General features: G+C 38.0%; 1 protein-coding gene across 1 annotated transcript in view; it reads left to right on the top strand.

The window, feature by feature from the left end:
• The window catches only part of LOC122811072 (diacylglycerol kinase zeta-like), a 3,109,428-nt gene that overhangs the window by 2,017,187 nt on the left and 1,076,647 nt on the right, over positions 1-15,594 (top strand). Inside the window, exon 22 of the mRNA XM_044082630.1 lies at positions 10,639-10,739. Coding sequence (XP_043938565.1) covers positions 10,639-10,739 — 101 coding nt within the window. The remainder of the gene's footprint in view (positions 1-10,638; positions 10,740-15,594) is intronic.

The following is a 15,594-nucleotide window of genomic DNA, read 5'->3' as shown; positions in this document are numbered from 1 at the left end:
CAGGTGCAAGCCATCTCTAGCAAAGCAGCTTGGCTTGTCAAGCATGTCATCCCAGGCTGACAGACGCTGGATCCCCTTTGAATGACACCAGAAGCTTAGCCAATTGTTGAAATTGATAATTTTTTTCTTTATACTATGATATAATTCTTGGTGAAGGTAGGATGCTACTCAGGGTCAGGGTCATACTGGCCTGGGCTACATGATCAGAGAGCTCTTCCATGTCTCTTTTACATGTAGTCCAGGGAGGTATGGCTCAGGTCATTCACACCAACATGGACAATGACAGAGTCTTATTTGTACTTGTTCTGGAGTGACCTGAGTGCTTGTGTTATGTGGCGGATCCTGGCACCTGACAGGCAGCTAACAGTAACCTTCTCCTTGTTCATCCTAGTGAGTGGAATGTCAGTGTGCCTGACTATAGAGTCCCCTATTAATAGTGTGTTGGGCATGTCATTTTGCCTTAAGGGCTGTAATTGTGTGAAACACTGGTTTAGTGAAGTATGTGTTTCATGGTTTGTGTTGGGGGTGGAGGTTGCTTGGATGTCTGCTTTGGAGGTCTCTGTTGCTTTTGCAGATTTTTATTTAGAGTCTCTAAGTATGTTTTTTTGTATTTATGTTTTTTTTGCCGGTGCTGGTTTCATAGGTCTATGTGAGACTGATGATGTGATGCAAGTAATTCCCTTCTCCTCTTGACTGTCTGGTCCAGTCATGGGTTGAGAGAGCGTAGCCTCCAGTTTGGCTGTATAATTACATCTGTTGCATGTGTTATGTCTCTGTACATGAGGCAGTTGTAACATTGCCTCAAAATGCCCATATTCACCAGTTGGACCAGAGAGTACACCTGAAACTGCCCTTTGGACATGCCTGGATAGGTACAGTGAGCTGTTTTACTGATTAGCTGGTAAGGTCGAATAGAGAGCCTTGTCCTTCTCTTCAGTATAGGGGAGGGTCTAGTGCTAAGGTTTATTAGTGCTTGCTTTGAGTTTTGAGCTAGTGCCGGGCTGAGAAGTGAATTGTTTGAGTGCTTTAGTTGAAAGTTTGTCTAGTTCCAAGGGAAAAATTGAAGAGTAGACTTTATGGAGCCAGGAATAGTTATACCCTAGCTAACCGTCGCTGTCGGGCGTGCAAAACCATGCTAATGCGGGTTTTATAGCAGGGGAAATGAAAGAGATAGAAATTAGCCCAAAATGGCCAATAAACTACTAATTTCTGGGCTGAAACCACTCCTCCAGGGACAGATAGGCTGCTGAAATCTCCCCTCTCTCACAGGTGAACAGAGAAACTTCCTTCTATCCAAGTAAGGTATGGGCAAACACAGAAACTTGTAACACAGCCCGGAATTCAGCACTAACCTAAAAACTGGACTATACTAGCTTAGAAAAGCAGACAAACAAGTATATTTTTTTTATTTATTTTAGAAAATAAAGCAGATATAATAAAAAAAATCACTTTAAATGCACAGAAATGGCTATCACACTTGGTTGTGTAGCCTACAACAGTTAAACAGGTAATTTAAACACAAAAATGACTTTGTTAAAGTGCAAGCAGTAAAATAAGTACAATATGTAGTTGAAACAAGCTTTTTAAATCACAGAAACTCTAAAAAATCGGCGTTTTAGGCGGAATTAGCTAAAGGCAGGAAGAAAATGCAGAAAAATGATACTTAATCACTCCAAAGTCTCTCTTTTGTCTCTCTGCTGCTGTAGAACTCTGCAGGACACCAGGCAGGAGCTTGCTGAGCTGTATACAAGCACAAAAATCTTGCAAATTCAGGTTTTATAGCAGGGAAATGAAAGAGATAGAAATTAGCCCAAAATGGCCAATAAACTACTAATTTCTGGGCTGAAACCACTCTTTCAGGGACAGATAGGCTGCTCAAAGCTCCCCTGTCTCACAGGTGAACAGAGAAACTTCCTTCCTATCCATTGTTTTTGTGAAAAATGTGCTAAGTCCGTTATGTACATATCCTAGGTTCATAACTTCATACTAGTCAATTGATTACAAGAATTTTTGCAGCCTAACCACTGCAAATTATTTACTTCCATATCTATAAAGGACTGTGGGGCTTGACACAGTGAATTTATGGTTACCCATCCAGATGTGTAAATTGAATTTAAAAATGTTCCAGCATTTTACTTTTTTTCCATAGATTGGGAGCATATTCCAGAGATGGGATATCCTTTGGGAGAACTGACTGCTCACCCACTGGTACTATTTATGTTATGGTATCGGTTTTGTTTCCCAAGGTGGGTATTTATAGTGCTTTTAGTTTTAAAATCATGCAGAAAGTCAAGAAACTAAAGGATTGTTGCCACTCTCTAAACCAGAAAGATATCACCAAGGAGTGGTCTGTGACACAAGGAATACCTGTTATATCATCAAAAAAGCAGAATATCGAACGGCATTTTGTCATGCATGCAGTTCATCATACTGTTCTTACTGAGATCACATTATGGTAGGGATTGGAAAATTTGGCTTTTACCCACTGTAGTGAGATGTTAGAGTTGGTATATGTAATTAGCGGGAAGGTGGCGGGGTGGGGGAGGTTCGATGAATGGCATTTCTAAAGAAATGCCCTTCATTGAATTTACGGTTTGATTATGTAATGTAGATCTGGTATATGGCAGTAGAACTTTTATTTGTAGCTTAATGATCTCATATTCATGATTCTTTTTGGTGAGAAAGTACTGCTTTTTTTCCAGTTGAACCATGCCATTCAGTTGTGGGTCTAATAAGGGTGGAGTTGATGGAGGGACTGTAGTTCATCTTCCTTTAGTAATTAGATGGGCTAGGCAGAAGCAAAAAAAAAAAAAGATGTGGTAGACAAGGGAGAGTTCATTGTCTGCAAACAAACCCCAATTTCTGATGAGAAGTCAGTTTTGAAGGGGGTGTCATTTCCTTAATAGTTACAACGGCATGCTTTTTTGCCATAAAGTACAATGCTGCATTTTTTGCATTGAGCTTTAGTCCACGGTCAGGCACCTTGAATTTTTACAGGTTAAATAATTTGGGGTGTTCATGGTTGCTTTAAATTTGCAAGACATCAACAGTCTTGGTCAGTCAGGGACCCTCAATATCAGTCTGTACATCGGCAAAGTATAAGCCAAGGAGTAGCAGTACAAGAATGGACTGTTGGGGGATGTCACTGTTAATGAGTGTTTTTAAAGAAAGATTCCCGGCTACCCTAAAAGAATTATTTGTCTGATAACTAGTTCATTATCCAGTGAGTTACATACGGATTGACTTTTAAATGGCTTAGTTTATTAAGGATTCTAAAATATGGGGTAGTGTCAAATGCATTTACCAAATCCATGTTGATGGTGTATACTGGATTTGCTTTCTTAAAGTACCTCAGTGGCTCTTTCAAAGAAGCCATTTATATTCAGGTTCATAGGTTTCATAGGTTAGTACTAGGCTAACTGCCCTTGTGAGCCATTTTTAAGCCTAGCCAATTATCCCCTGTGAGATTCAAACCATGTACCTTGTGTTTGTAAGGCAAACACCTTAACCATTAGGCCACCCTCCCACTCAGTGAGCAGGATCTGTCCATCAAAAACCCAGATAAGGCCAGGAGATGATAGACTAATTTTCCCTTTTTATAAATTCCATGATGATACATTACATTGCCTTAGATATCAGGCTGGTGAAGTTAAATGTTCTTTAATTCCCAGAGTAATTCGTTGGTACACTCTTGTATTGGAGGACTACTGCAACTGTTCTTCACGCTTCAGTTGACAGACTGAGGGTAAACAGGTATCCAAGAAAATCAGTGAAGCAGTATTTCATACTAACAACAAAACAGCATAGTTTGATGACTGGACTCATAAAACTAGTGTTTGTGTTTTTTTTTTTGTTTGTTTTTGGGGAGGGGATTACTTGTTCTGTGGTGACTGTGGGGGGTGCTGGTATAATGGTATAGGAAGAAAAGCATGGAATGTTGGGGCTAGAGAAGTGTTGCGCTAACTGTGTCTGCAAGGATATTTGTAGTATCTGGCTTTGAATTGGTAGTATCATCAGATATTGGTTCAGTACAATGCTTAGTGTTGTTTCTGAGACTCCTGAAATAATTGAAGAAGGCTTTGGAGATGGCAGCAATATTCAACTCATATTCAGCCTTGCTTGTTTTGATCTTATGCCTTAGTTCCCTTTTTTGTTTTGAGTTTGCTTTTGGAGTGATGGGGTCTGAGATATGTTTCCAGTTATTGCAGAGTATGTTTATGGTGCTCTTTCCTCAATGGTGCTTCTTTCTAAACTTGACATTTTATCTGTGGTAGAAGGGGGCAGAAGGCTTTTTGCAGGAGCTTGTGCAGGAGAAGTCTATGGTGTATGTGGCTGTTTTAGCCAGATTTCATCTTGTGATAGTTGCTTTTAAACTTCACGGTGTCTGAAATTGTTTGCCTTGGAGAATTCTCATAAGACAGTAAGGTTTGTGGGCTCCTTTGCCTGGGATCTTATAGAAAATACTTTGGCAGATGGGCTCAAACTGATCAGTGAGGGTGTAAATATGGGTGTGGTACATAATAGTGATATATTTTTGAGGATGAAGTCAAGAGGGTTTGGGCCTCTAGTAGACTTCGACACTAACTGTTCTAGGGAGTAGGCATTGATAATATCCAAGTATCGTTGTGTATATTTGTTTTTGTTTGTATGTTTGCCAGTTAATGGAAGGATAGTTGAAATTGCCCAGAATGTATTTGTATAGCTCTGTGGTTAAGGATTCTAATGTACTGCAGTAGTCTTCATGGCTGTCTCATAATTTTCTCAGGGTAGAACATTCAGCAACAAATCATCATTGGGTAACGTGTGTAGACAAGTGTATATTTAAAGTTTTTTGAGGCAGCGGAGTTAACAGTACTCAAAACATTTCCCCAGAAAGGAAATTAAACTCACAGTTTGGTAGTTAATAAGATAATTCCTATTCCCACCTTTATAAACAGGGATCATTGCTATTTCTAGTCTTCTGGAGCAAATCCCTTCTATAAAAATGCATTTAAAGAGGGTAAATACTGGTACACCACACAATCCTTTGTGGAACAAATTAGAAAACTAGAAGTGTTGTCAGGACTCATGGAACTGTATTTCCTAAGTCTTGTTAGCATTTTCTTCACTAGATTAGTGTTAAAGGTAGGACAAGAGGTAAATGCATACTCAGAGTTCAAAGACTCCGTGAGGTTCACAGATTTTCAAGATATGCTAACCAAAAAAAAAAATTAATCATTAAAAACAATGATCATCTTAGATGTGGATGTAACCAAATTGCCTTGTTAGACTATACACTTTGTATTATCATTCTGTGCTGATGCTAAAAGCCCATGCTTTGATTTATTGATACAAATATATTCCTTCAGTTATCATTTTGCATTTATTATATATTCCGTACTTGTGTATGTCACTGTGTATTAGATGCGGAATGGCTTTGTTCCACCAGGGAGGCCTTTCTCTGTAATACTGAGAACATCACTTGGCACCTGCATTTCTGCTTTATTTGCCTTACCTCTGTCAAATTGCCCTTTGTTTAATTGGCTTCTTTCTTTTATATCTCTTTCCTTAAATGGTAGGAAGGGATTCATTCACCACATTTTTCAATCAGAATTATTTTAGTGATATTTTTAAATGAATACTTACAACCAAGAGCTTTTCATGTGTTTCTTTACAGTATCTCATGTTAATACTGACCTCTCCTGCCTTCAGTAGCTGCTGAGTGCATATACATTTCTGAATCCTCAGAGTTTGTGAGCTCTTTAAATAAGATTTTCATTTTAGGAAAGAAGGAGTTAAAGACAGCATGTGTTATGGAGATCATAACTAATTGCTGAAAATTTTAATCTAGTAATTGCATGGTAATTAGTGCTTAATCTTTCTAAATGATGTTATAATGGACCGGAGAGAAGTGGAGTTTGAAAACTGTTGTTTGACTTTTTGTATAAATACTTCTTAAATGAAAGAAGACATATGTCCCATTAAAACAATTACAGGAGCTCATTTCTAGAGGCATATCACATGACTATGTACATATTTGATGGACAGGCTGTTTTCTCTTTGTCTTTTTTGCGCTTTGCTCTTATTTTTCTCATCTCTTGAGTTTGCCTGTATTATTTTACTCAGTGTTCGTGATTTTGCTATGGAATTCAGATACAAATTAAAAGCTTCTTGCAGAAATGTTACATGCCTATGATTATCTGCTATAGGTGGAAAGATGTGCTTTTATGAAGAAATTTGAATAGTTATGGGGAGAGGCTTAATGCTGACACTTAAGCAAAAGATGTTTAGTATTTGTGTGTGCACTGGTTGGGGATCTTTGTTTGTCTTGAGTTTAACTTTTAAAAGGACAAGCCAGATAATTTGGAGGCTAACTGAGTATCTAGCACAGAAGATGAAGGCTATGAGTTGCTACAGAATCTCATCCTTAATCCTGGGTTTGATTACCTCTCTGAGTAGCTCTGAAAATGTGCCTTGATCCTGCAGGTTATGCTGATTAACAAAACATATAAACAGGGAACAAGATTATTAAGGGCTAGTACTTTCTGGCTCTTTGAGAGTGAAATTACCCCACTCAGCTGGGGTATTTGTTATTTATTTATTCATTTTGTATGGATGTTGCAGAAGGGGGATGTCTATTCTGTAATTATGGTGCTCCTTGTTAAAATCTAAGTAACTAGAAAATGGAGCCATACTATGGTGGTCTTTAGCAGTTGTCAACGCTTCTTGTCACAAGTATTGGTAGTGTAGTGGAATGTAAGGATCCACTGTCCAGTATCAAAAGTTTAAACTGATAACTTGAGGTTTCTTGGAACAAGCTCATCAGTTTGGAAGATTTTCCTTTGGGAAAGTAACTAATTGTGAATCATACCTTACCTATATTGTGTAGTCTGTTCTGTTCTGCTTTTTGGCTGGAAGTTTTTTTTTTTTGGGAGAAACCTCTGGGGAAATTCCAATTAGTTTCTCACTAAAAAATATAAAGCGTAGCACACATGTCTTATGCAGACCAACTAAAGGCCCTATCCTTTTACTCAGTCTTATATCGTTTATTGAAAGGTGACTTATACCTGACCTATAAGGCACTCTCTAATCCAGCCCTAATGAAAATGTTACATATTCACAAGAAAAATTATATGAGGGTTATGTGTTCCATGGGCCTGAACCTTATTTGTGACTTAACAGAACTTGCTGGAGAGACAGATTCATATCCCAAAGGCTACCTCGTGTATGAAATAAACTTCCCATCTTCGTAAAACAAAGCCTGTCCTTCAGTTTGTTCAAAAAGAATTTTGATAAATGGATTGGGAACTGTAAGTTTACTCTTGGCGTATTGCCCATGTCCCTTATAGACCAAGGCTGTCTGTAAAATGACTCAGCTCCAACACTAACAGGCCTACTACCCTGATACTTCCTCATCCATATCTGGGGAATTAAGGTATAATACTATATCCTGTGTATTATTGGCTAGGTTTGTAAAGGCTGCTGATGCCATTAGCCAAGTAGTCACATATGAACCTATGTTTCTGTGTGAAAAAGAAGTAACAGTTGCGCATTTCAGTTTGTTACTCATAAACCGCCACTAGAAAAGCCTTAGAATGATCTTGTCTCCCTGTACTTTCTCACACTGCTTGCTTACTAACCCCACCTCCCAAAAAAGATACTCATTTGCTCTTCAGTTTACTACTCATATTTTATGATTGAGATGAATGTGAAGGTACAAATGGCTATACTAATATACTATGATATAGTATAATATTATATCATGTAATATAATATAATAATATACACCCCTTTCTCTATCCCCTCTATTCCTCCCTTCCCTATTACCATAACTCACTTAACTGCTCTGTTTTCTACAATTATCCTCTGAAGATAACCCAATGTGTTATGTAAATTCATTCAAATGTTTTATTGTATATTTCTTTGCTATGTTTTTTCTTCTTCAGTGTTATAATGCCTCTTACTATATATTGTACTGTGGGGCTTTATCTACATTTGCTTAACTGTTTTGTTGTAAATTTTTCACTATATTCATCTTCAATTTTGTAAATTTTCTTGCTTGTTTGTACTGTGGAACTTTTCTCCCTGGGCCTCCACTAAAAAGGGGCTTTTGCTCAGATGGACTATCCTGATTAACAAATGTCAAATAAATAAATAAATAAATTCAGCATTTTGTTGTCAAGCATGTGTGTACAGCATGTCTCTTGACCCCTACCCACCAAAACTAGCCATCTTCTGCAATGTTTGATTTTGAAGAAATTGAAAGAAATAGTGACAGCAATTATGTATTTCAGCTTGTTATTCATACACCGCACTAAAAAGCTGTATAACAATCCTGCAGTTGTGAACTTGCCTCCCCTAGGTTTCACATCCCCCTCAAAAAAACAAAAAAAGCAGTGAAAATAAATAATCATACCTCCAGTGAAGGTTAGCTAGGCCACAATAATTTATTATTCTATGTAAAATCATGAAGACTGTCATAATGCACCATATCCAAAATAATAGGGGAGACTCTTTCTCTTGGATGGGGAACAATTGGAATTTATTGAGGGGATCCTACCTTTTGAATGTTTACAGCATTATAGGATGAGGGGCTTGACAGTGTATGCTGCCTATCTTGACCTTGCTAAGATGTTCATTATACCCTGCATAGTGGAATATATGACAAAATAATACATTAAAAGTTAATTTGTATGTAATTCAGTGGATAAAGCAACAGTTAAGCAAATGAGCACAAGTCAAGGTAGGTGTTACCTTTCTGTAGGCAGGTGTCTTCCAATGCTCTGTAATGGAGCCACTAATTTTGGAAATTCATTTTCTCAGATATCAGAGTGAAAATTGGGCTATGGATAACCAGATATGCTGATAACTGCAACTGTACTAGACAAAGTGCCATCAGATTGTTTGGACACTTTGACATCTAAAAAGGAAATAGCTGTATTGTCATAGTTTACATGGTGTGGAAGTCAGATGTGGTATATTTACAGGAATGTGTTCAATATTTGAATGAAAACAAATGGGGTATCAAGTTTACAGTAAACTATGATAATGCAGCTATTTCTTTTTTAGATGTCAAAGTGTCCAAACAATCTGATGGCACGTTGTCTAGTACACTATATAGAAAACCCCTTCATTCTAATACTTTACTGCATGCATCCAGTTGTCATACCAAACATATAACAACAAATATACCTAAATCACAGTTTATGAGAATACATAGGATTTGTTCCAATACTGAAGAATGTATACATTTTGATAATGACCTTACAGGTCATTTTGTTGAACATTGTTATTTGTTAGCACAGGTTAGGCAGGCAAGCAGGGAAGTACAATCATATTATAGAAGGGAGCTTTTGAAATATAAAGATAGGGGCCCTTGCTCTAGCAACAAAATCAGATTCACTACCACTTATGGTAGAAACACTCATAGATTTTTGGATATGATACAACACCATTGGGACATTCTATTAACAAATGACAGGTTAGGGGAGTTGTTAGGCCAGAGATGCTCTTTTTCTTTTACAAGGGGGGGAACTTTGTCGTTATTTTAGCCATTATAAGCATTTTTCACCCTTGATAAATTCTACACAGACCACCATAGATGGTACACAAGTGGTGGGTTGTTATCCTTGTGGCCACTTTTCTTTCTGTAAATTTATATGTTCCACCAAGGAATTTTCAAGCAAAAACACATTTAGGGTTTTTTCTGTCAGAATGTTTTTTAATTGTAATAATGATTGGGCTATTTATCTGGCTATCTGCTCTTGCACAGCCTTTTATATAGGGCAAACTTCTAGACCACTAAAATTGTGTATTTCAGAACATATTAGTAGCATTAGAAATAAATATTTGGCAAATGCCTTGTATAACCATACTATTATACACAAAACAGTGATGTTTAAATTTATTATTATTGACAGAGTGTTGGGACATGGATCAATAAAAACTGGCTGGCATAACGTTTTAAATAAAAAAAGAGACGTCTTGGGTAGTAAAATTGGGGGGATTGTTTTCACCTGGTCTTAATGAACATTTGTAATAATTGTTTAATGACATATAATTATCTCAATATGTGATGGTATATAAGAAGGGGCATGTACTGATGTGTTTTACATTGTAAAAGGCCTGTGGGCCGAAACCGGTCTGTTTTTGTACATTAAAATCAGATATTTGCTTCATTTGAGTGCTGGCTGTTTTTGTTGTTTTTGATTTTGCTGTTTGAGCCTATGCACCTGCCGTCCTTGCAGAGGTTCTGGTATGGGGATTCCTCAGGATATACATCTATGATTTTGGAAGGAAATTAAATGAAAAAGATGAGTATTTCAAATTAGTTTGAAAATACTAGCTAGAGCAATTAACAAACTTCTGTTGAATGAATTAGATGGATTTATCTTTGGACTATTGATCCCATACTTTATATGTCAAAGTTAATGACTAAAAAGAGGACACATAATGGTCAGAATTTTGTCTTATAAATGGTGATTACGTGGAAGGACTGAAAATGCACAAAAAGTACTGAATGCCTTATTGTGTAATGCATTAAATGCAGGCATCATTACCTGTCCAGACCCAGCACTTATTGAGCATCTTGTGTGTAAGTGAACCACTTAATCTTTGGCACTTTTTATAAGCGTCTGTCTTTTGTTTTCTGTCCTGCAGCCAGCAGACTATTCCAGAGAGGTTACGGGTTCGAGTAAGCAGGATCAGCATGCACGATTACGAAGCCCTTCATTACCACAAGGATAAGCTCAAAGAGGCTTGTAAGTACCAAACAACATTAAAGTTTGTACATCAGAAAGTAACTGAACAAAAAAAATGAGTTAGATCCATACCTTGCACATGTGATAATGTGTAAATTACAAGTGGTATTTTGTCTGAGCTAATAATACATAGTAATGACTGTAATCCTTTTTAAAGTATTTCTTTGCAAGGAGTGTCCAAATCATTCTGAATAAAATATTAGATACAAGCCAAATGAAACTTTGTTAAATTCAAGTGTTTGTATTTTATAACAGAAATATAAATTTATGAAGTATATTTTTATTTCTTCAGAAGCAATGCCAGTTTTGGCCAGAGGTTGTAATTGATCATAGAAGTGTTAGCCCCAGTCCCACAAATTATTGTTTTCTAATCTCAGGTCAGATTTTGCAGTCATTTTGCTGTAAACATCACTTTCTGCCAGACTCCATATTGCGGCTAGCCATATTCCTTCTAACAAACTGGAAAAAAGCCTTTGTCTTTCATCTTAGCCTTTTAAATGGGGAATTGTTGTGCTCACATGTCTTAAGTTTTTGCTGATTTCTTGAGACTTACTAAAAGTTAATTGCTAACCTCTCGTTTTCAGAGACTAAGGTATCTCTGAATTCATTAGAATCCAGTGTGTCTCAGGTAACCAAACATGGTCTAAATTGTGCTTATGGTTTTATTGATGCTCTTTTAATAGCAGCTGCCATGGCGTCATTGATGAGAAGATTTGCCTGGCTACATTTTCAGAATTTATCAGAGGATTTTAAAGCTGAAATCCTGAATGCTTTCCTGGGTAAAGAGATGTCACTTGTTACTTCATTGGCTAAGGTCCATAAAAGATGAAATGAAAGGGAAAAATTAATTCAGGGGGTTAACCCAGATTTTTCAGCCCTTCTTACCAATGCATAACAGTAACTTTTCTCCTAGTTCTGGTTTCTTTTTCAGAAAACAGAGTCGGCTTTCTCCAGCGAGGCACAAGCAATTATAATTTCAAAAAGCAATATCAGGGAGGTTCAAAGCAGAAAGCTAGATTCTCCCAAAATGAAGAACAAACTGGCATTGTTTTATGTTTTTCATCTGTCCTGAAACTGCTTCCCCCTATTCCTGAGGTGGAGTTTATAAAACTGGTCTAACAGCTTTTGTGTTATCTGATTGCTTCAAGGGTTCCTGATTTAGAAATTGTTTGTAAATTCTTGCATACACTGTTGGAAACTCCTGGTGTTCTGGCTGAAGTGTGATTCTCAAACAACCTGGAAATATATCACTGATTGATAAGTACATTTCTTGGCACGCAGAGTTCTGCATTGTCTTAATTTTACCTGACTGAATTATTGTTTGCCTTATTGAATTATTTTATATATTTTCTGGCATTGTTTTATGTTTCTCATCTGTCCTGAAACTGTTTTTCCCCTTCCCACCCTATTCTTGTAGTGGTATTATAGTTGGTGGCTTTGCAGTTGCCTGCCCCTACTGTAAATTTGATCTGGGACACCCCTCCCAGTCTGGTGTTCACTCTACTTAATACAGAGAGAACATTTGAGAAGGCCAACCCACTTAGGTTCTTAACCTTGAATTTTTCTTCTGTTCCTCCTTCCTCTCTCCTTGCACTTCGCTAAAAAAAATGCACTCTATTTTGCTTTTGCCTCTTCTTAAAAGCACTCAGTTGTATTTATTCTGCTGCATTTATTACTGCTTGGTAACAGCCTGATTAAATTGTAACTGTTATTCTAAGCCTTTTGTTTTAAGCACTTTGGCTTTAGACCAGTTGTTTTACATTAAGGTTTGTGGTCTGCACTGTTGTGGCAGGACAGGTAGCTTACATCCTTTTAAGTTGGGAATTGCTGATTGAAGGCTCAGTGTATGTTATTCTAAAAGTGTATTAGTTCTGGTTTAAGCACTTGGCCTTCAGGCCAATTATTTTACATTAAGAAGGTTTGTGGTCTGCACTCTTGTGGGAGGAGAGGTTAGATTCTGCCCTTTTGAGCTGGGAATTTCTTGTTAAAGAATTATTGTGCCTACTTATATGAACTGTTTCTTTCTGAAATTGGTGCGCCTTGTTTGCTGTAGCATAGACTAGATTCAGGCATGCTGAATCTAGCTTTGTTTGTATAACTTGAGCACTAATCCAGGCCATCTTTTTTGGAGGTTTCCTTGCACCCTGGTGGCAGAAGTTTGCAGTTAGAACTTGTCTGATTGATGACTACTGGAACAGGGCTCAGTTTTGAGCTTTTTTACTGGTTAATTGGGTAATTTATTTAAATCGGTTTGCTCATTTTCTATTGTTATATAAAAAAATTGCACTTTATTCATCTGCTTTTACTGTATTTGTGTTTCTTCCTACTTTATTGCATTTATTCTGCTGCATTTCTTCCTGCTTGTTAGTATCCTGATTTAATTGTAACTGTTATTCTAAGCCTTTGGTTGAAGCACTTGGGCTACAGACCAGTTATTTTACATTAAGAAAGTTTGTGGTCTGCACTGTTGTGGCAGGATAGGTAGCTTACATCTGTCTAAGTTGGGGGTTGCTAATTGAAGGCTTAGTGTCTGTTATTCTAAAAGTGTATTAGTTCTGGTTTAAGCACTTGGGCTTCAGGCCAGTTATTTTACATTAAGAAGGTGTGGTCTGCACTCTTGTGGGAGGAGAGGGTAGATTCTGCCCTTCTGAGCTGGGAGTTTCTGGTTAAAGGCTTACTCTGCCTGTTTATTTGAACTGTTTCTTTCTGAAATTGGTACACCTTGTTTGCTGTAACATAGACTAAATTCAGACCTGCTGAATCAAGCTTTGTTTGTATAACTTGAGCACTAATCCAGACCATCTTTTTTTGGAGAAGGTTCCCCTGCACCCTAGTGGCAGGAGTGTGTAGTTAGAACTTGTCTGATCGAAGACTGCTGGAATGGGGCTTTTTATTGGTTTAAATCAGTTTGCTCATTTGCTACTGTTATATTAAAAAATACACTTTTTACATCGCCCCTTAGCTAGGGATAAACTATTCTCTGTGCCATAAATTCTGCTCTTCAAATTTTCCCGTAGAACTAGCCAGTTTTTTAGTTTTATCACTAAAATCTGTTTCTATGAGCTCAGCACTTGTTCAGAACTTGTGTAAGCACTAAATAAGCTGGAAATTACTACAGCACTCAACATTCCTCACTTGTCTAGAGGAAAATAGTTTTTAGTACTTAATAAATAAGCACCTATCCAGGCATGCCTAAGGGTCAGCTCCTGGTGTTTTCTCCTGTCTACCTGATGAATCTGGGCATCTTGGGGCAATGCAGCAATTGCCTCATGTACACAGACAACCCTCTCCTCCTACCACCCAACACTACAACATGTGAGAGATGCACTTATATAGCCAAACTGGAAGTAAAGCTTTCACCCAAGACTGGACTAAACAGTCAAGAGGAGAAGGTAAACACTTGCACCACACCACACTCATCACATAGTCTCTCAAAACCTACACCACCAAAACACACAGCAACACAAAATGCACACCTACATTCGCGGGGACTCTCAATAAAAATCTGTTCAAGCAACAGAGACCTCCAAAGCTGAAATGCAAGCAACCTCCACCCCTCAACACAACCCAAATGACACATGGCCCACAAACTCAGTGTGCCACTCAACCACAACCCATAAGGCATAACAATGTACCCAACACTCTAGTCATAGGTGACTGTAGTCAGGCACGTGGATGTTCCACTCACCAGGCTAAACAAGGACACACAGCCTATCTAGATCTTGCCAAGGCTTTTGATACCATCCCCCACTTTGGAATTATAGATAAACTCACTAAACTAGGTATAAATCCCTATGTCACAAGATGGGTTGCTAACTAGCTCACTGACAGAACCCACACTGTGAAAGTAGCAGACTCCAAATCCGACTTCAGACCAGTGACAAGTGGACTACCACAGGGTTCAGTCCTGGGTCTTCTCCTGTTTGGTATCTACTTTTCTGAAGTACAGGCCAATACAGAAGGTCTTTGGCTAACGAAGTTCGCAGATGACTGCAAACTAGGAGCCATAAGAGAAACTCCTAATGATGTGGACATCCTACAAAATGGCCTCACTGAGACAGATGCCTGGCGTCAAAGCCATGGCCTGAAGCTCAATGCCAGAAAGTGCATTGTCATCCCCTTTGGTAAAAACTCTGTACCCATGAGCTACCAGATAGGTGGCAGTCTAACTAACACCGAAAGTGTGATGAGACCTTGGGACACAGGTGGACAGTAGTCTCTCCTTTGATAATCACATTGCCACAGTAGTCAGAAAATCCTTCTACATGGCATACCTCATCACAAAAGGTTTCTCATCCAGGAAAAAATAGGTCATTGTTCCCCACTACTTGTCACTCAGACCCATTATAGAGTACCGAGCCCCTTTTGGTATGTACCTCACAAGACATCTACAACAACTGGAAAGGCCGCAGAAATACCTGACAAAGAGGATTACTGGTCTCAAACAGATGCCCTGTGCAGACAGTCTCAAAAAACTCCAGCTTTACTTAGTCGCATATCGCCTACTCAGAGGAGATATCTGCCTAACATACAAAGCTATGTCAAACCCAGAGGTGTTGGACATGCTCCACTTAAAGAAATCCCAATCCCTCCATGCTGTATGCTCTGGGGACCTAAGCCTTGTCACCACAATAAACCGAACATGCTGGAGGGATAGATTCCTGTCCCAGAGACTTACCATAGTGCACTTTTCTTGTCTGTCTAAAAGAATTGAAAAACATTTTTTTCTGTCGAGAAATTGTGTTTATTTTACTTTTTTGGACTGACAAAGTGTTTTAAAGTGCTTTTTACTGTGTTTTTGTGTTTTACTTGAAAAGTAACTTTTAAAGGCTTTACATTTTACTACCTCTTGCTG

This window comes from Protopterus annectens, chromosome 9.part0 (assembly GCF_019279795.1).
Source record: "Protopterus annectens isolate FY-2018-M chromosome 9.part0, PAN1.0, whole genome shotgun sequence".
Classification (NCBI taxonomy): domain Eukaryota; kingdom Metazoa; phylum Chordata; order Ceratodontiformes; family Protopteridae; genus Protopterus; species Protopterus annectens.
This window is presented reverse-complemented; position numbering and strand designations above follow the sequence as displayed.